At 34.6% G+C, this 20,915-nt stretch overlaps 3 protein-coding genes, 1 long non-coding RNA gene and 1 other non-coding gene across 9 annotated transcripts; 3 read left to right on the forward strand and 2 right to left on the reverse strand.

Annotated features, from left to right (window-relative positions):
* On the forward strand, window positions 1–83 carry TRNAL-UAA (transfer RNA leucine (anticodon UAA)). Its single transcript has one exon. It is a non-coding gene; the product is annotated as a tRNA-Leu (tRNA).
* Window positions 84–1,559: 1,476 nt separating this feature from the next.
* LOC137832307 (probable protein phosphatase 2C 35) lies at window positions 1,560–5,787 on the forward strand. 4 transcript variants are annotated; one of them, XM_068640391.1, is made up of 5 exons: window positions 1,560–3,083; window positions 3,969–4,100; window positions 4,601–4,831; window positions 5,110–5,168; window positions 5,276–5,787. In XM_068640391.1, exons 1-4 carry the CDS (start codon window positions 2,166–2,168, stop codon window positions 5,110–5,112), a joined length of 1,284 nt encoding a protein of 427 aa, XP_068496492.1. In that variant the 5' UTR covers window positions 1,560–2,165; the 3' UTR covers window positions 5,113–5,168; window positions 5,276–5,787. The 4 variants fall into 4 exon arrangements, with proteins under 4 accessions (XP_068496492.1, XP_068496491.1, XP_068496493.1 ...); XM_068640392.1 differs by having other exon boundaries at window positions 1,630–3,083; window positions 4,605–4,831; XM_068640393.1 differs by having other exon boundaries at window positions 1,660–3,083; window positions 3,969–4,114.
* A 1,768-nt stretch (window positions 5,788–7,555) lies between these two features.
* On the reverse strand, window positions 7,556–15,727 carry LOC137832310 (SAC3 family protein B). The gene is made up of 13 exons (XM_068640404.1): window positions 15,300–15,727; window positions 13,955–14,188; window positions 13,290–13,514; window positions 12,942–13,192; window positions 12,718–12,818; window positions 12,405–12,620; window positions 11,364–11,591; window positions 11,191–11,282; window positions 11,019–11,112; window positions 10,542–10,634; window positions 9,651–10,390; window positions 9,420–9,534; window positions 7,556–9,323 (listed from the first exon to the last, which is right to left on the reverse strand). The coding sequence occupies exons 1-13, from the start codon at window positions 15,440–15,442 to the stop codon at window positions 7,659–7,661; spliced, it is 4,197 nt and encodes a 1,398-aa protein (XP_068496505.1). The 5' UTR covers window positions 15,443–15,727; the 3' UTR covers window positions 7,556–7,658.
* A 502-nt stretch (window positions 15,728–16,229) lies between these two features.
* Window positions 16,230–17,735, forward strand: LOC137832312 (peptide methionine sulfoxide reductase B5-like). The gene is made up of 3 exons (XM_068640405.1): window positions 16,230–16,519; window positions 17,181–17,337; window positions 17,457–17,735. The coding sequence occupies exons 1-3, from the start codon at window positions 16,239–16,241 to the stop codon at window positions 17,619–17,621; spliced, it is 603 nt and encodes a 200-aa protein (XP_068496506.1). The 5' UTR covers window positions 16,230–16,238; the 3' UTR covers window positions 17,622–17,735.
* Window positions 17,736–19,924: 2,189 nt separating this feature from the next.
* Window positions 19,925–20,732, reverse strand: LOC137832313 (uncharacterized). 2 transcript variants are annotated; one of them, XR_011084552.1, is made up of 3 exons: window positions 20,542–20,732; window positions 20,376–20,421; window positions 19,925–20,128 (listed from the first exon to the last, which is right to left on the reverse strand). It is a non-coding gene; the product is annotated as an uncharacterized lncRNA (long non-coding RNA). The 2 variants fall into 2 exon arrangements; XR_011084553.1 differs by having other exon boundaries at window positions 20,302–20,421.
* Window positions 20,733–20,915: the final 183 nt, after the last annotated feature.

Here is a 20,915-nt window from a genome sequence, read left to right on the forward strand (position 1 = left end):
GCTGGTTTGCCCGAGTGGTTAAGGGGGAAGACTTAAGATCTTCTGCACATAAGTGCGCGTGGGTTCGAACCCCACAGCCAGCAAATTTTTAAAAATTGAATGCACACTTTTTTTTAAAGTTGTTGGAACTTTATAATTAGGATTCTCGTATTTCCTTGATATTTTTCTTGCAAAATTGAAATTATTTTAAAAATGTGTACTTTGTATAACTTATTTAAATTAGGTTTTTAGAAAAACTAAATTTATTTCCACTAATATTTTAATTTGCAATTTTATTCGATTTTTTGTATGAGTTAATATTTTAAATAAATACTTTTAATCAATTTAAAATAAAATAATATCTCATCTCTATCTTTATTTAGGTGTGAAATCTAAAATGAGCATAAAACTTTAGAATATATATTGAGAATTGATTATTTGATTTGGTAGGTAGTTTACTCAAAGAATCCAAGGAATATGAACTTTCCAAATGAAAAAAAATGTTGGTTGATATTTGTTTGATGATGATATTAAATTAAGGGATTGATGATTATTTTGAGTTTATTGTACACATTTAAATTTGTCAAGAGTATCAATTTGATGGAGATTATATATTTGATGATTTTGCTATTGGAGTTATGATTGTTTATTACTTAAATAATTTAGAAATGATTGATTTATAAACATGGAATGGTTTTGACAAGCTCGCTAAACATAATTAATTTGATTATAAAACTTCTATTCTATATTGTTCCACTCTACCTATTTTCTCATGGATTTTTAGTATTTTTCATGGACTCAATTATATATATAGTTTAAGTATTTAGCATTTCAGGTGCAATGGGTTTCAACCTACCTCCCATCAACATCAAAATGGAATACGCCTCAAAGGGCAATTTTTACATGATTTATTTTATCATTATAATTATTGAAAATGATTTTTATAATTGTAATATTAAAAAAATATGAGAAGGAAAGAAAGTCTACTTTGAATATTTTTGTTTTGGTATATCAGTTTACTTTGAAACTTGAAAGTGATGTCTCAATAATTTGAGATTGAATGCCAAAATATGAGCCAATAAAAGACTCAGCACCTACCATTCCTGAATTCATTACGACTTTGATTAAATGCTTCGTTTTTGTTTTCAGTGTTTTGTTTCTAAAAATAATAGATTATAGAGTTAAATGGTCATTCATTGGCTATTTCTAGAACCTTTGCTAAATGTTTTAATGTCCCCTAAATCCCAAAACTGTGAATAAATTTAAAATGTTTTCAAATTGACCAGTTAATACCTATTAAAAGCAACCCGTTACGTGAGCCTAAAAAGGAAAAATAATAAATGTCCGTTAAAAGTAAAACAATCAGGTTTCATTAAACATTTTAAATTCCCAAAACCGTATTAAAAGTCTGGTAATAAAGAGTGGTATTTTGAAATTAAAAAAAACTTAGTCAATAATTGACAGAAATCAAGAAAGTGATAAATTTAGTAAGAAATTGCAGTGATATTATTGATTTATGGTATTTATTATTTATTGAGTAATGATAAAAATATATGAGGAGAGATAATAATTGAAAAAGAGAGAGAGAGAGAGAAGTGTTTGGAAGAAGGGGTAGAGACATGCACTCATAGAATAGAATAGAATCTGAAATGGTGTCGCTGTGAGTGTGTCTGCGTGTGCGTGTGTCACTGTCATTCTCTCGGGAGAAGAAACCAGAAACCCATTCCCTTTGGAGTGTTGCTTCCTTCAACCATTTTCCTTCGATGCTATGCTCCTTCTCTGCTCCCAAACGAAAAGTACAATTCTTCCTTTCCCTTTCGCTAGCCCCACTCCACACGTTCTTAATGCCAACCCACCCATTTTCCTTTGATCAAACCCCAAAATGTCTCTTCCTTTTGGTGGGGTAACCCTTCCTCTCCCTCTAGGGTTCTCCTTTTCTCAACCCCCACCCCCTTTTTAGTTTCTCTGCCCTCCTTCAAATCATTCCCGTTTTTTGTTCACTTCTCCATAATTCTCCACTCACCCTTTTCTTTTTGTCATCCTCAAAATCCCAATTTTCCCCCTACTTGTCTTTAGGGTTTGTTTTTGTTTCTTCATGTTTCTCCAAGTTTCAAGCTTGGAGCCACATTCGCCTTTGCTTTCTGTTTTTTAGTCTCCTGCTCTTGTTTTTAGCTTCTCTATTCAACATGGGTTGTGTCCATGGCAAGTGCTGTACCCGTTACCCTTCCCCATCAGTGGGTGGCTCCAGAGACTTCAGAGAACTTGGCCCTTACAGTGCCCAGAGGAAACACATTCTCACTCAGAGTTCACTGCAATTTGTTCCTGTTCCTTCCCATAACTTCACTTTAGAATACTCTGTGCTCACTCAGAGGGGGTACTACCCTGATTCACCCGATAAAGAAAACCAGGATAGTTTCTGCTTTAGGACACAGTTCCAAGGTAACCCGAGTGTCCATTTCTTTGGTGTTTATGATGGGCATGGCGAATTTGGTACCCAGTGTTCAAACTTTGTGAAGGATAGGTTGGTGGAAAATTTGTCAAGTGACACTGCATTGTTGGAGGACCCTGTTAAGGCTTACACTTCTGCATTCTTGACCACAAATGAGGACTTGCATAAGAATGAGATTGATGATTCTTTGAGTGGCACCACTGCAATTACGGTGCTGGTTATTGGGAACACCCTTTATGTTGCTAATGTTGGTGATTCGAGAGCAGTGCTGGCTGTTAAGGATGGGAACCGGATTGTTGCTGAGGACTTGTCCACTGATCAGACACCTTTTAGGAGAGATGAGTATGAGAGAGTGAAGCTTTCTGGGGCAAGGGTTTTGAGTGTTGATCAGGTGGAAGGGCATAAGGATCCGGATATTCAGACTTGGGGTGATGAAGAGAGTCAGGGTGATGACCCTCCTAGGTTGTGGGTTCAGAATGGAATGGTTCCTGGAGCTGCATTTACAAGGAGTGTAGGGGATATGTTGGCTGAGACAATTGGTGTAATTGCTGTTCCTGAAGTGTCAACGGTCCAGCTTACACCTAACCATCTTTTCTTTGTTGTTGCAAGTGATGGTGTATTTGAGTTCCTATCCAGCCAAACTGTTGTTGATATGGTATGGCCTGCAACGTCTTGCTGATTTATAAACTTTAGTAATTATTTTGATAATATCTTCATTGGTTGAATTTTACTTACTGTATTTATTGTAAGACCTATTTTATGTTCCTTAAGAAGTTGTATGTTTTCTGACGAGGCTTGCAGCGTGCAAGTTGCAATTATATTTTTTTTTTCTTCATGTAATTATATTTTTTGCTGTACAAGGTTGCTAAAGATTTTCTGTTATGGCGTATTTTTATCTTTTTTATGTTTATTTTTTTATTGGTTGCGTTGCGAGGAATAATGTTTTTAACTCATCATATTCTGTCTTACAACTCAAATTGATGTTTGCTAAATCATCTAACTACTAGTCGTTTCACTCTTATTCTGTTTGTCATGCTTCGATTGTTAGATCTTATGACAACAGTGTGTATTAATGGTATTTAATATGTAGTTATTCTTACGAGAGAAGGGGTATATTAGTTACTGTAATCTCACAACTTTAGTGTTGTATTCTTTTTTTAGATGAATTTCAGTTTTGAGGTTTCTTTTTAAGGCCTGCAGCTTTTCATGTGTATTAACTGACAGAATTATGTAACCTTGATCTGTAAATGGTTCACAGGACTGAATATTAATTGTTAATAATTCATTCTCAACCTGTGTGGGTTGTTTAGTGAGAAAAAAAAAATTATTCCACAGCTTGCTTCTGGTCATCTTTGATTATTTGCGTTATTATTAGCATACACAAATATCCAATGTTTTTTGTCCTATTTAATACATTTTCACAAATTATTGTGAACTGAGTTGTGTACAAATTACCTCCCACTAGTTAGCACGTCTGATAAGTAGAACTACTATTCAAAGTCTTATCCTGATTAATTGTATGATTTCTTTTATCGTGCAGGCAGCAAGTTATTCAGATCCCCGTGATGCATGTGCTGCCATTGCCGGAGAGTCATATAAACTATGGTTAGAACATGAGGGTCGAACCGATGATATAACAATTATTATTGTTCAGATCAAAGGCCTATCTAATGTATGATAACTCGAGTAATTCTTTCGCCTTATCTTATTTATGTTTTCTTCATTTAGTATTTGGAATAGATGTTAGACTTACAATGTCCCTAAATATTCTCTACCCCCCACTGCCCGATGCCCCAAAATGTTTAGCGGTGGTAAGAAGTGACCTTTTCTTGGAGCCCCTAGAGAAGTTTCTGAGGCTATTCCTATTCTGGATTGAAGTTTTAAGTGTGTAATACTATATTTAGACCTCGTTTTAGGTTTTTAAATGGCCAATGATTAAGTTTAGTCAGCTTTCAGGTTTGGTTACTCATGATTACCGAATGGGGATCTATAGTTTGCCAACTTCGAGAAAATTATACTTCTATTAACAAATTACACAGTAATATTTTACCCTTTTGTCTCAAATGCTTTTCCTTAGTGAGTGTTATCTTGTATAGAAAAGCTAAACTCCCTTTGTGATTAAAATCATTGAATCTATCGCATCTTATCTAATCTTTTGATTTTTTTTTGTAGTCAGGTACATCTGGACTTGGATCAGGTGAGGTCAATGTCAGTACTGTAACAAGGACCAAGAGCAAGAGGGTAAAGGGAGCGTCTGAATTATCTGCCACTACTGGGTTAGATGTTTATCGTTCAGTCAGGAATGGCTTCTCTGATTTACAGTCCTGTCCACAGCATGTGGTCTCCACTAGAAGCCCAGCCATAGTGGTCCCTTCTCCAGCATGTCAAACATCTATTGAATTGGTACAGTTACACTAGCATTGTTTCATAATGATCAGTGAGGTGTAGCAACACACTCCTTGTTGGTTAAATTTTTTTGAAAACTAGAAAATTATGAATTAGGTTCATTAAGTAGGGGGTAGTAAGACCTACACAAATTTTATGATTTTCGATAAATTTCAACTTGAGAATGTGTTAAAAAGAATTTTGTAAAGAGTAAGTTGGTAGCATTTCTCTTAATTATTTGATTAGGATTTTTGTTATAGTTTTATTTCATTTCATTCCCCCTTTTCTATTTACAGTGACTGGAGAGAGGCTTTGTGGAAGCTTCAGTATGTATGCTTATACTTTCTCCTTGGTGGTACATTTCGCTGTCTACTCTTCTTCAATCTTCTGCATTACAGCCATAAACTTTGCTTGCTTGCCAGTATTATTCATTAAGCCAAATTGCTGACCCAATTTTGTCAGGCTGCTGATGGTTGCTGGTTTGAGGTGCATTATCTTGGCAGCTGAAGGATCCCTTTTCAGAATGTAGAAAGCACAAATGATTGATGGTCATTTTTTTCTGTTCTCAATCTTTTACTAATTCATGTTGTTTGTCATAACCATACAGAAGCACTTCAGAAGTAACACTAGAACTTGTCCTGCTGAGTAGCTAGCTCTACAACTCCACTCCCCAAATTTAAACTTTGGAATGAGGTCTATAAATAACTTAGGAGAAAGGAGTTTGGCTGGTGACTAATTGACTACTACTATTTGCATTACTCTGTAGTCAATGGTCAACTTGGAAGGCAACCCATGTGCTATTTAAAATGTAAATCCATTATCCTCGTTCTCATGCTGGATCCACTGTATCTTTTAGAAGCATCTGAATTCTTTTTATTGCTTTTCAAGATTAGTTTCATGTCTTTTCTGCAAATTACTGACTGGCTCGATGAATGGTTGGAACTACAAGTAATTAACTCATTTAAGCACCTCAATTCTTGTAAATTCTTGCAAATTACTTATTCATTGTGTTGCGATTCCGTAAACTGAATGTAAGAAAATGGTTAGGAATATGTTTTTTAACACCTTTTTTCTGCAATTTATGCTGCATGTCCCTTAATAGTAGTTTTTTTTTCTTCACTAGTGAAAGAAATTCTGAAGTTCAATTAATGTGAGAGGATGTATAAGAAAGAATGGCTATCACTTTTCATAAAATTAATAACTAATGCAATTAATTGCTAGGCGTATTTTCATGTTTCAAATAATGAAATAAGTTAAAATGTCTAAAGAAGATGACTGAATATGTCAGAAAAGTGGTAGCATCTTTGCTACACGATATCCATTATTTCCATTGTCTTTTTATGAATTATTCTCTTCCAAGAAATATCAATTATTTGATATTTACACGTATTTTTAAATAATTAAAGAACTGTATTAGAGTGTTGCTACCACTTAATAACTACAAATAATTGCAAAGCACATTCTCATTTAGCAAATAATGAGACAGCTTCAAAAGGTCAATAACAAATTAATGACTTTATTAGAAAAGTGGAAGCATCTTTTCAGCACAACAACAATTTTACAAAGTCTCAAATGGTACTTATTGTTGAGCCCCATGAACTATTTTAACTTTCAAAACGGGGTTCAGCTTAATCCAATTCTTTTATTTGTTTATTTATTTTCTGAATTGAGGGTGGGTTGAGTTTGATTAACTCACGAGGTTAATTTTCTTTAGTTTTTAATTTGTATTTATATAATTTATCAAGACTTTTATTGGTGATTGTGGAATTATCGATTTTAATATTTTATTTATTTTGGCACCTAAAGTCATTAATTGGGGAGAAGGTACATAACCCTGTTTAATGTTTACCTCCTTTATTGGGAAATTCTTATATTTAAAAAATGGTTTAAAAATGATTAAATGCAATATGAGAGTGATGATGAGTCTCTCTGGCATGGATGGACCATACTGCAACATTGATGAGCAATATCCTTAAACAGAGTACCATGTTATTTGGTGTATACCATTATGGAAGGACCTCAAAGACGCACACACGTGCTTTTTATTTAATATGAACATTTAGCAACCCTTCTTTTATACTTCCTCTCTCCAAAATACCCCTATATTCATTTCGAAACAATTCTACTTTTATTTTAAATTTATAAAATATACTCTTTTTTTCAATTTTTTATTTATCTTGAATATTTATGGAGAGAATGTTTGTATTTATTGAAAATAACTATTTTAGTAAACTTGTCTTGATAATCTATATAAAAGAAACTTTAAACTAATGGAGAAACTTATCAATTATCAATGAAATTAGCATCTGAAATTTTGTAAAAATGACAAAATGATTGACCAAATTAACAAATGGCCCTTAAAACTAGTTTATCTATTATTTGTAGCTGATATCATCTAAAATTGTTAAAGAAGTTGAATTTGTGGACTAAGTGTTTAAATGAAAGTCAAATATATACACACATGTAATTGTCACGCCACGTAAATAAAAATGATTAAATATTAGGGAAAATATCATAAACATTATCTTTAAGATCATGTTATGCGAAATATGCATAATAAGAATTTAGTTCAATTAATAAATTTAAAATGGAATTCAAGATTAGTTATACAATTTTTTAAAAAAAGAATCGCAAACGTAAAATACTTTTAGGAAGAAATATTTTTATACTCTCGTATGATGAATACTAATGATTGTCATGGTCAGCATCACAATCCATAAATTTTGATTTGGTAAAAGGAAATGGAAAAATAAGGAGAATTTACTTATTGTACAAAATTTCCTATAAATGAAGATTTAGTTTAGTGTAGGATAGATACAAAAAATGGTTAACAGTGTTGTGGGCATTAGTAGTATACAAAAAGCTTCTTATCTATGCTATCCTGAAGCAAGTTACACTGTTCCAATAGCTTGCTTAATTTGTCAGTTTCTCTATTTGGTTTGGCATTAAAAAATGTTGTAGCTGAATCCATGGTAGGTGATTTATCGAGCGGAAGATTGGTTTCAGCATCCCTCTGGTTAACAGTGGCATGGAATACATCATTTGAAGCCCTCCTTGGAAGATGTTGAAGTGGTTGATGCATAACGGGAAGAGGAGAGCTGCAGCTAACACTGATTATTTCATCTAAAGACGTGTCCGGATAATAAGATAGCCATGTTTCAGGGCTCACATTTGGAAGAGCAACATGATGATGTTCTGAGATGTAAGCCGTGGAGATTTCCCTGCTAGATAAACCCATTAGACGCCAGTTAAAAATTCTACGAAAAATCATACCCCAATGAGGAACTATATGGTAATTTGAGCCACGTAGCTCAAGCCTCACGCAGCTTTGCATTGTGACACGAGCCTCTTTTGTTGCCAAAGAAATTCCCATAGTCTTACTAGTATGAGTCAAGTACTGGATCAAGCAATTCTCAAGCTGTTTTCTCTGATTCTCAATCTCCTGTCTAACTTTAGAACCTCTGGCTAACCAGAATAAATCACCAGGAAAAGTAGGGAGCTTACAGTTTTGCAAAGCACGAATAATTGGTTCAGTATTCTCGTTTGAGCTCCATCCCAAAGTTGGCAAGCACATTTTCACTACTCTATCTTCATCACGAAACTTGTCAAGTAAACCAATTTCTGGACATGGCCAACCAGTGGGATTTGAACTGGCAGTAGCAGTAATTTCCTTTATTGAGCGATCTAAGGCTTCGTTGAACAATGAGATGCAGTTATTAGGCCCCAAGTTGCAGTTCATGACAATGCCCTGCACCCCTGGGAAGGACTTGAGATGGTCGTGAACAAGTTCTCGTATTTTCACACAGCCAACGTTGGGTTGCAATGGTGATTCACATGCCAGCCATTCCAGCCCTTCCCTTAATCGTGTATCACTGAAAAATCCACTTGAGTGTTCGATCCACTGGTTTTCGTTGAGGAAAACAAGCAGAAAGCTACTGATCTTCAAGTTATCAATGTTTTGAAGGCCCAGCTCATTAATTATAGCAGAAGAAAACCTTTCCTCGTATGACCCGCACAAGATCAAAAGAGGCAAGCAGGCCCCAGATGGAATTGACATCAGAAGATTATGAAGATGAGACCTCTGAAGTTCCCATGAGATGCTGTCAGACACAAGAAACATAACAGCACCTGCGCCGGATACTGCCTCATCTAGATTACCAAATGCTGTATCCCTAACTACAGAGAGGTAGCAGGAAGGATTGATGCCAGATTGACTATAAATCCATTTCCTCCATATTACCAAGCCAGGAGATGAAAAGACCACATCTTCATCACTAGAAGGCATGAACTTTGAGGCCAACCAAGTGCCTGCTGCCCCCATTTCATATCCCGTGTTCATTTGAGAGCATAGAATAATTTTCCAGCACAAGCATTTAGAATCTGGATTTCTTCTGCCTAGTGTACTGGCAACTATATCAGAAACATTAAGTCTTGACCATGATTTCTCCTGTTTTTCATATCTCTCCTTCATAGCTACATCAATGTCAAACTTATTGAAGTTGCCAGGTCGCTACATCAAAAAAGGGAACCACCAAAGTCAAAGATAAGTAAACCAAGTCAAAGATACATGTTCAAAAAAAAATCACAAAAATCCTGTCATACTTACATATAAATAATGTTGAATTGGGGGGCCCAATGGCATAGAGTCTAGTGCAGCATTTGATGCTAACTGCCTTTCTTCACGTAACATTCTTAGTTTTGATGCTCGCCTCCTCCATAACCTGACAGGAAGTCATCAGCAAAACAACGTAAAAATAGTAATAAATAGTACATACATGCAAACATTTCATGTGTAAGTAAAAATATAAAATTCTGAAATGAAAGAAGCCATAAAAACCTTAAGAACAACTTCAGCTTGGCCTCAGCAATTTCTTCATCTTGACAATTTTCTCTAGCTTCATTAATTTCATCTTCATGCTCTTGGTGAATAATCAGAGAGTCATCCTTGAATACACCCTGGGACACAGGAGGTGGCACTGAAAAACTATAACCTAATGAACTTTCAGGTGGAGCTGTTTTTGGTATATTCTCCAATGGCCTTTGTTCAACACTAAACTGAAAGTTTCTCTTTGGAGAGCCTCTAGCAATCAAATCTGAATTGATACCCTTGAAGACATCAAATCTAGTAAACTGTTGTTCAGGTATAATATTAGGAAAAGGAGAGCTCAGCAGTGATGGAAGAGGACAAGAAATATCTTGATCTTTTCGACTGTCTTGAACATCCTTAAATGTCTTTCCTGACATACTATCCTCAGGTGAGTAAATAGCCACCACGTCTGGAATTTCCTCATCAGGCTTCTGGACAGAACTATCATTTTCAACAGGTGAATCTACTTGTGGTTCATGCTTCCTCATTTCAATCTCTTTCACAGTCTCAACATTTGGTGATTCTGCTTGAATTGAGAGTGAAATATCTTCAATTATCCTTCGAGACCTTTTCTTATGCACAAGTTTTGAACACTTGGTGGGATAGTCAACATCAACATTGAGAAATGGACCTTCCTTCACCATATAAGGTTCTTCAAATATTTTTAGCAAGAACCCATGATACTCCAAGAGACCCTCTATGCCTTCATCCTAATTAATACAACAAAGGTGAATCTATGAGAAAGTTGGAAATTCAGGTATGCCATTTCCTGTCGTGCACCCTCAGCACCCACACTCCCCAATGAAACAAGAAAAATGGAAAAATGAGACGCACATATCCAAATCTATCCAATAAATATACCTCCATAGCAAGCCAGTTAGCAACTTGAGAAACAGGGATTCCTTGGTTATTCTGTATACCAGAATGCAGAGAAGCAAGTGCCTGGGTACGCAACTGGTAAAAGTAACACAAGACATAATAAGGGTTAGGATTTCTGATCAGAAGTTGGTTAGTCACATAACCAAAATCATTAATAAAGTGAATTCCACTAATGTATTGCAGACAGAAAGGGATTACATAAAATAAAATGAAATTAATTTTACCTAGTTATCATTTCAATATGCTTTATGGGACAGATGTTCTATTATCTAGACAAAAATGGGCAAGATATGGTAGAGTAATTTTGTCCCCAATCAACTTCAACAATTTCCTAAATTACCTGCAATGATTGAATAAATGCATGCCCAGTCTATAAATGGCAGCCCTAAGCTTTACAAGGACAAGTCCAGTCATATGGTCTTTATTGAGCACAAAATAGAAGACAGGAATATCACATACCTTTGCAAAGTGAGCATGCATTAGACATGCTTGAAGGTAAGTTGCTTTTCTTGCAAGCCGAAAGAAGGCAATAAAATTACTGGTTCGACACGCTCTGCAAAATAAATGAAGGAATGGTCAGATCAAAAACATAATTATATGTATATATATAAACTTCAATGGGAATTACAACCTTGCTACACTGCGAGCAAATAGAACTTCTGGAGTCTGCCTTATCTCTGGAGTCATTTTAGCAATTTCAAGGGAGAGTTCTGCAGGTTCAACCTAGCATGACTAGATTAGTTCCTTGTTTTTTTTTCATAGCAAATGAAATCATATAAACAAAGCACTACAAAGGCTACTTACTTTATAACCAGGATGCTTATCCAATTTAAGAAGAGCATAATAGCCTCGAAACTCTTTTTCGGTCAGAATATTCATTCCTTTCTTTCTATGATCATCATACAGCTGGAACAGTTCAACTGAAGTTTTGTTCATCTGCTCAATATTGAGATGAGCATCAAAGCCCTCTGAAAATCCTTCTCCTTTAGTGTAATCACACAATTCATGCATTGCAATGATATGTAATTTTATCTGGAACCGCATAAATCCACAGCTTCATTAGCCTTCATAATCATCAGATACTGCTTTGCAACAAGCATATGCATGTTCTAGATAAATCTAACTGGTATTTCAAAAAAGATATTCTACCAGTACACAACTATGAAATTGATAAACAACAAATTTATATATTTGGTATTATCTGGATCACATAATTTAGTGAACCATGAGGAGAGAAACTTGACATTATCACTTAAATAAGAGTAATAATGTGGCTTTTAAATGTATTATTGCAAGAAAAGCATGAATATTTGTTTTACCATGTGATCTTGATTATACTATCACTATACTAAAAAGGATTAGCCTAACAAAATGAAAATCAAGTCATCTGACAGAGAGTCGATGACTAATAACTCGTGGCACTAATGTTACAACACCGGACATGACTAAACCAAAAGGAAACTTTCTGGGAAAAAATACTAATAGAGGCTCAAGAATACATAAGGGTCGGTACAACAAATCAAGACTAATTCAGACAGGATAACTTTAGACTAACAAGAGGCACTTGAGTTTTAGTCCAACCCATGCAACGACTTTTAAGTGAAAGTTCATGCTGCTAAAATTTAATAGTGCACAATAAATAGGCTATGTGTTTCCATATTTTAGGTTGATGATGGGAGATATGTATTTCAATTGAGAAGTAGTATATCTGAAAATTCTTGCCCGAGGATTTTGAATCTAAGATCTTTACGGAGCACATTCATTCATAAAAGGGGTGAGTAGAACCAATGCCTAAGAACATGTATGGAAAAAGTAAACCATGATGAGATGGCCACAAGGAAGTACCATCTGTTCCAGCATAGTAATAGCCCCTTGATTGAAAATGTGCTGCATTCGCAGGTCCATTCGAATTGCTCTCATCCTATCCCACAAGAAATTATACACGCCAAGAAACCTCTCATCATAAGGCTGATCTAGCAATGTGAGTAGATAATCAATTGTATTCTGCAGGATGGGCATAGGCCGGATCAATCTGGCTTCCCTCTCAGCTGTCCTAGTATACTGTCATGAAACACAATTTAAGTAACTAATAATACTTGAAAGAGTATAGAGCAGTTTCATAGGAAAAAATAATAGTATTTAGTAATATGAGACTCACCTTCTTAACTGCAAGAAGTCTGCTAGTTACATTTCTATCCCCATCCACACGTTCATATTGGTCAAGATCCCCTTTTCTTTCACGCTCTCCCCTTTCAGACTCTGAAACACAAATCAAAATTAGGGCTAAATTTTTCAGGAAGTGTGACATGTTTCTTGAGATCAGATCAAAATATAACAATTCTCACAGGTTCACTCTTGGATTTAAAATCTGAGAAAATATACCAGGACACATATCTGGACATAAGCCAATAATTACATTGGATGTTTCCAGGACTTCAATATCAGAAACATGGCCACTGCTAATGTTGACAGCTGAATCCATTAAATGCCCCCTCACGTATTTCGGCTCCAACATAGACTGTTCATGTCTAATAGCAAAAGCCTTCTGATCGGGAATATCAGCATTATTTTGTTCAGATCTGCTTAGCTCTACTTTGAACCGGGCTAAACGCTTGGCCTTAGCTAAAACTTCACTGCACATTACAAGAAAAAAAGATGCTTTAAAAATAAATAATGTATGATAAAGTAAATGCATAATGGACAAAAAGTAGAGCCAAGCTAATATCATACCGTTCAGAGTTGTCTTCAGGGGAAATTGAGTTTCCTTCAAGGGTTTCATTGGCTGCAAATGATGAAGCAGGTGATCTTGTTCTTTTAGAAGCAGTGGAGCTCATGGGCTTGCTTATAGTGGCTTCAGGAACATTAAACGGAAAAGATTTCTGGTGAATTTGAGAATGAGGGACAGTCCGTGAAACATTTGATGTGCTTCCTAGTCCAGGAGGAGACAAAGAAGGCCTGAAAGAAGAACCATTAAACAGACTCAAATAATTAGAGATGTTACTTTTCACATTTTTCTGGGAAGTCCTGGATTTAGGATGATTCTACACATGCACTATGAGCATAAAGAGTCTAAATTTACATCCGAATGATTGTCATGCTGAAAACTCAACATAAGGAAACACCAAAAAGGACAAAACAATCCATTCCATTTACTCATTCCAGTTATATAGAACCTTGAATTCAACAAACTGAGACTTATATTATATGGTACTTTCATGGAAAAAAGGTTCTTCATAATAATGTTCAAAACAACAGGAGATAATTATTTAAACATCATCACAAGACTGGATTGTCATGACATATTTATACATACAATATTCCCACCCAAATGCCTGATACATAATAAATTTATAGAATCGTGATAGTATTACACTTTACAGGTGATATTGTCTTACTTGTTCATTGTGACAGGTTGACCATAATTCCCCAAAGCTTCAATGTCTGCATAAGATATAGGAGGAGATCTTCTCTCCAGATTTGGAAATTTTGAAGTTCTGGCTGTAACACCAGTTGTGGAATCACGAGAAGCAATAAATGTAGTGACTGGGGAAGGCCTTTGAGGGATATGGGTATCCGAATCTTTGTAGAGTATTTTCTGTCCATCACTCCAACTGGAAGAATCAATGGATCTGAAAGAGAATATGAACTATGAAAACGCATCACGCAATGAACATCTTAAATATAAACTATAGCCACAAAAAGAATGTCTTGTTTAAAATAAACATAAGTTCATTGAAAAAAATCGAAAACTGCTCCTAGTTTTGCCATAACATATAGAACAGGAACTTTTTTAGTGTGTGAAAAGGGAAAAAAAAAATGGGTATCACCAAAAGTATACATGGAATTGTTTGGATTTTATCCAGACCTAGTATTAAATATTACTCTGACCATATTATCCCTGACAATATTTTCAGGGTCTAATGCATTAACAGAAGTCAATACAAGGACATTAACCAGCACTTGAACAAAACCATGCATGTATTAATAATAGCCAAGACTTACTCATTAGGTAGCGCTATTTTAAACGATGTTATAAACGGCGAGGGCTATTTTAATGGTTTACACAGATTCACTTCAAGTTACACTGATATTTCACTCTGGTGATTTACTGTCCTACATTCACTATCTCAAGAAGAGTACTGTAAGTGTTTTAGTTGTACAAAAGAATTTCGATTCACAGATTCACTGACAAAGAAACTTAACCATCGCAGATTACATCTGAAGCATTTCTCCATTTCATCTATCCAGCTTAAATCCTACCTATGTTTAGCGCAAGATCCCCATCAGTAGTAGATTATTAACCCCATATACCTTAATCATGCAAGTCGTGGTATAGTGTGATGTGATCCCCAACTTTCACCTCCAAAACACTGATAACATATAACCCTTCTTACCCCCAGTTAAATAAAATAACCAGTATGCAACTCAACAAGCAGCAAAAAACGCTTGAACCCTTCCAAATTCAAGCAACAAATTACAGATGCCAGACACCTTCGCTGTTCTTAGATAAAACAATTCAAATCAAAATATAATCCTTCGCAGAAGATTCACATGTTCTGATATACAAGAAACTCTTGTAGCAGTGGAAAACACGCAAGGGAAAGGGTTAAATGCTAATTGATTCAAATTCGTCATCCCATTTCAACGTGAGTACGAAACCCACTAAAAAGATAAAGTTTTTAGGGGATCATTTCAAGATACCAATGAAATAAACTAAAGGTTGGTGAAGAATTGACGTACCTGGGCGTGGATTGTGGCGAAAAAGCGGGAACAGGTGAAGAAAAGGGAGGTGGAGGAGAAGGATCGGTGAAACCGAAAGAGGGTGGAGATTTGAGAGGTGCGGTGGGTCCTGAAGCTTTTCCGAATCCCAAATACGACGACATTCTTGTTGTTGTTGTCGTTCTATGAAACAACTCTTGTTTTGGCACAGAGCAGAAGCTTTTTCTTTTTCTTCTAATGACCCTTTCTCCTTCTTCGCTTGGATTCAGGATAAAGAAGAAACCCCACAACCAGGTATCGTTCTTCTTCCCTTCCCAGAGTGAAATTTTAAAACTTCAATGGAGTCTTGTGAAAAACCCGAAGTGGGATTCCAACACAATCCTCAAGGTGATGAAGAGAGAGCGAGTGAGAGGAAGAAATGAAGCAAAGATTCAACCAAATTAAAATTTAAACTCTACAAATCTTGATTGTTTAATTTATACGAGAAATTTATTTTGTAATCTTATTATTTTTATAGTTTTATTATATTTGTTAATAATTAATTAAAAAACAATACAATTTAAAAAATTATATATCTAATTTTGAAAAAATAGTTTTAAAAAATTATATAACTATTATCTTTTTTAAAAGAATTTATTTAATTATTTTTAAATAAAAAACATTTATTCAATTATATTTTATATTAAATAAATAAGTTATTTTTTATTTATTAATAGGTCCACCAAAATTTAGTCATTAAGTGTAGTTTTTATCATTTAAATTTTAAAACTCCTTTGTTTATTATTCAATTTAACCTTTAATATATATAAATTCAATTTCAAATTCTAAAAACAATATTCCTTAGAATATAGGGATGGAAATTACATTTGAGTATTTTGAAAAATATGTGTTTAACTAACAGTTCATGTTTTTTTTTTTCGTCAGCAGTAAAATAATGGTTACCCGTGGGATGACAGAAGCATGAGATGGAAGTTGAAGAGCGTGCCAGTCCTATCACACCATCTGTCACTGTCCAGACCCAATTTTCCGTCCAAGTTCATTTTCCCGGAAAATGTTTATAGTATATATATTCCCTTGTTCATGCTTTTCCAATGGAACTGGGTACTGAAATTTGGGGATTTCACCAGTCTGAGCATCAGCGAAAAAATGGCAGCACCAACGCCGATTAATAAAACAGAAGAGGAATGGAAGGTGATTCTCTCCCCCGAGCAGTTTCGGATCCTTCGCCAGAAAGGAACTGAGTAAATTCCAAATCTTTTCTTAATTTTTCTCTCTTTTTTCATCCATCTTGGGGCAGTGGGGATTTGAAAATTTTGGGTATGAATTAAAGTGCATGATTTTTCAAAAGGTAGAAATTGAAGGTCGTGTTCTTGGAGAAGGAAGACCATTAAGTATGAAGTGTAAAGGTGAATAATTTTTTCAGCACTGCATGGCTGTGTGATGATCTTTTAGGCGTAAATGAATGTGATAGCTCTCATGTAGATTCGTTTCTGTTTGTGCAGATTTTAGTTGGTTTCATGCAATCTCTTGTTGGTAGTGTTTTATTTAAAAAAAAGATTAAGCTTTTTTGTACATTTAGTTTCCCTTTTTATGTTTTCGGCCTTGAAGAAAGGCAAGATTTACTTTGTATACAAGAGTTTTGTAACAGTTTATCACCCCTGGAAAGTGTTGGACTGTGTCAAGGTTTATGTTTTGGTGTTGGCAGGGACACAAATTATTTTGTGATTTACGTGTAGGAATTAAAACTTCAGTTGTCTTGGGTAAGATGTTTGTAGATGTGTAGATTGCATGCCGTTTAGGCCTACATGATATCCAATTTTGTATGCTGAAACCCCCTTTAAACTATCAAATTAGTTTACATGAGTTGGATTGTAACTTTTCTTGCACTGAGAACTTTTGCAGATTGAAGGGTACCGGAGAATATAACAAATTTTATGAAGAAGGAGATTACAAATGTGCTGGCTGTGGAACTCCTCTTTACAAGTCTTCAACCAAGTTTGATTCTGGTTGTGGCTGGCCTGCTTTCTTTGAGGGTTTTCCTGGGGCCATCAACCGATATGTACGTGGTTTTTAAAAAGTTATTATTCAACTTTCATTTTTCTTTGTTACTAGTACTGCAGTAGCATTTTTGTTTGGAAATTGTAATTGTATTGAATTTACGGAAGTTGTGATTTTCAGCCTGACCCAGATGGGAGGAGGACAGAGATAACTTGTGCAGCCTGTGGTGGGCACTTGGGTCATGTTTTCAAAGGAGAGGGATTCAAAACCCCAACTGATGAACGCCATTGTGTGAATAGTATTTCTGTCAAATTTGTTCCTGGAAATGCTCCTGCTTCAATATGAAACCTTCTTCTATTGGAAGTGTTTATTGAAACATTATCTTGGTTGGAGTCTTAAATAACTGAGCATGGACTAAGTTCTTGAACCAATAATATCCTCTGTTTGTTTAGTCTTCTACATGGCTTTCTGTTTCATTTTATCCTGTAATGATTTGGTAGGTCTTAATGAATCATATATATCAACCTTAACCATTCACATTGCACACATATTTAAATATAAAATACATTATATGGAATAATTAAAAACTCATCTCAATCACATTTAATGATTCTGCTTTACTTTTTGGAAGATCTAAAATAAGCATATATACTATGCCTGTGTGACCTCAAAAAAGTTGGACCTGTCTCTATTAAGAGAAGTTGTTTCTTGCATCTCAAAAGCTTCTGGGATCATCTTTCGTTGATTCCGAAACGAGTTTTCCTTAATGGAAAAAATCAACCTGGGAAAACTTATTCTAAAATGAATGTAGGCCTTGAGAAAAACATAGCATACGATCTGTCACTAGTTTTGATTTGCGCTTTGAACTTAACAACGTTTGAGGCCATGAAGTAAACATCAAAATGTTTGATAATTTTAGACTAGGAAATATTATCGTTTTGTCAAGGAATATTCTCGTTACTTTGGTGGCAAGGAAAATTTCTTTTAAATATGTATTAATCAAATTGTCTTCTAAACATTACATTCCCATGTTAATAACTTTATGCATAATAAAGATAGTTTGTAATCAAAAGTATACAAGTTATATTTAATATATCAAAATCATTTCCACATAAAATTTTTAAACATGAATTAATGTACACCAAACATATTTTTAAATTAAATAAAATTTACTAAATAAACAATTTGGCATATTTGTTGTTGTTCTGTTGAATGGCCAGGCAATCTTTTGCATTTCCGAAGCATGGTTTGCTTGGCACTATGTTTCTAGATAAATTTGTATAAGACTAATTGTTTTGCATCCTTGTGTATCGTATTGACAAAATATTAACAAGAATTGCATTGCATGCAAGACTAAAGAAACTGCGGATTGAAGCAAGACTTATGAACAAAATAACATCATGTTTTGATACTAAACAACCTCGCTTGAATTTTAGAACAAACCCAACTGAGAAGAGAGAGGATGAATGAATACGGAGGATGGAACAATTAGCAGGACAACGGGTTTGGTTCTTGTGATCCTTCCAGTGTCGCGATATTTCTTTTAGTGAAATTAGTAAAGCAAATCTACTAGCTAGAAAACAGAGATAACACAGTGTTGTTCGGAAGATAGCAAAAATAACAAGGAAGTAAGAACTAAATCAATTCTTTTATTTATAAATAATATTAGGTTCTGGAGTATCAAACAACAAACAATAAATAATATAAAGGAAAAACTCATAAGACCAATAAAAACTTCCCCTAATAATAATTAATGGGTATCCCACAAGTTTTCTTGAAATCTTTAAGGATCAACATAAAAAATTCTCATCAACAAAGAGATAACAATACAAGACGACTTCAATGAGTATCTAGCTAGATAATAGAGATAATCAAATAGATGAGATAACTTGTATAAAACTTTTTCTTCAAGTTAATTTTTCTGTACAAAATTACTATTATCTTCTTTTTCTCTCTCTTGGTGACTTATTCTTTTTTCTGTCTTTCTACCTCCCCATTTAAAACATGATGCAAAAGTATAAATTAGAGATTCACGATGGATCATTGGAATAATTGATGTTGTTTTTAAAGAAATTGAAAGGAAAATATTTTGTATTACTAAAGTGATACAATACAAGGAGAATGTATAAATATACACTCAAATAACAAACTGCTACAAGATTAGAAATAGATTGCTATAGCAGTTACAATTAGCAAATAGCTAAAATAATGCATAATATTAACCGAGAAACTGGTATGGTAAGTGTCAATGCAGAATATGGATAAAACAATGCAGCATATAATAACTTGTAACAGCCCTATCACTACTCCAGCATACTTAATTACTTCTACTGCTATTGTTAAGTATAACCACACTGCTCCTTGCACTTAAAGCGATAATTTTAGTTGTAGCACTACTTTATTGGCCTCATGCAAAAATAAACATGAAATTAGATCAAGATCAGGGTGCCAAATTGCATAGTGCTTGCCGAGTTAACATTCATCTAGCACTATCATCAAACAGCAAGAAGTACACAATCTAAAGGAATTGAATAAGTAAAAGCAACTTAGGGATGTGACTTCTCTAACCTCAAAACACGTATTTGGTAATTCGATCGGAAAACACTGTTCATTATAGATTTCTGTATATAAAAGTCCCCCTTCTCCAAATTTAATCTCAATCACCTTCAATTGAACTATGTAAAAAATATCCATTTGAGGAGGGGGGAGTGTCTGTACATTATTGTTAAGAAGAATTAGGAAGCATAGAAGGTAACCTCAAAAACAGCTAAAAACAAATTCCATCTCGGCAAAATTCTACTTTCCTTGCATGTTTTTTCTCTTTTCAGAGCATTCCCTCAAAGCATGTACTTCTGTTAAGAAGAATTCAGCAATGATCAATTCAAAACAATTACAGAGCGTAAACTTTCTGAATAAAATAATTTATAAATTGCAAATGAAGGGGAAAAGAAACAGTCCAATAATTAGTTATTTGGATTCCAAATCAAAATTTCCATGAATTCCGACAATGCATTCTTACACGCACTTATCTGCAAATTTAGAGATGGATAACATGTCACGCGCGCAGAAAGGAACAGAGAAATTGTGAAAGATGGATACCTGGCTGGCATACTTTCCAATTCCTGTTTGATCGAACAACACAATCCTGAAAAATAAGGAAAAAAAAATCCTCTATGAATGGACGACATCAATGAATCTTAAAATTTGAGGGTTTAGGGTTTTAGGAAGGGAACATAAGTAATTAACAAAGGTAATTTAAGTTAACCTGCATCAAGCGATAGAGAGAAGAGCATTCATCGAGCTGATTTACGTTCTCGTCCTCCTCGTCCACTTCGCTCTGGTGAATGCCTTGCGGCGGAGGCGACGACGCCGATCGTTTTGGCTCCGGTTCACCGGTAAGTGATCCATTTTAACTGCAACAGTTTCAGGAAAAACAAAACTCAATCCTTCGTTCTTCGCATATAACCTCTTTGAATACACAAAAGGAAAATGCCAATTTCTCTTGATGTCGTTTCACTTTACAAGTCTACTAAACGACAATATATATGTCACTCTCTTTTTTGTGGGTAAACACTCTCTATTTTTCCATTAAATTTAATGTAATTCTAAATACTTTCATCTATAATATGCATTTAAGTT

This window comes from Phaseolus vulgaris, chromosome 6 (genome assembly GCF_000499845.2).
Source record: "Phaseolus vulgaris cultivar G19833 chromosome 6, P. vulgaris v2.0, whole genome shotgun sequence".
Lineage (NCBI taxonomy): Eukaryota > Viridiplantae > Streptophyta > Magnoliopsida > Fabales > Fabaceae > Phaseolus > Phaseolus vulgaris.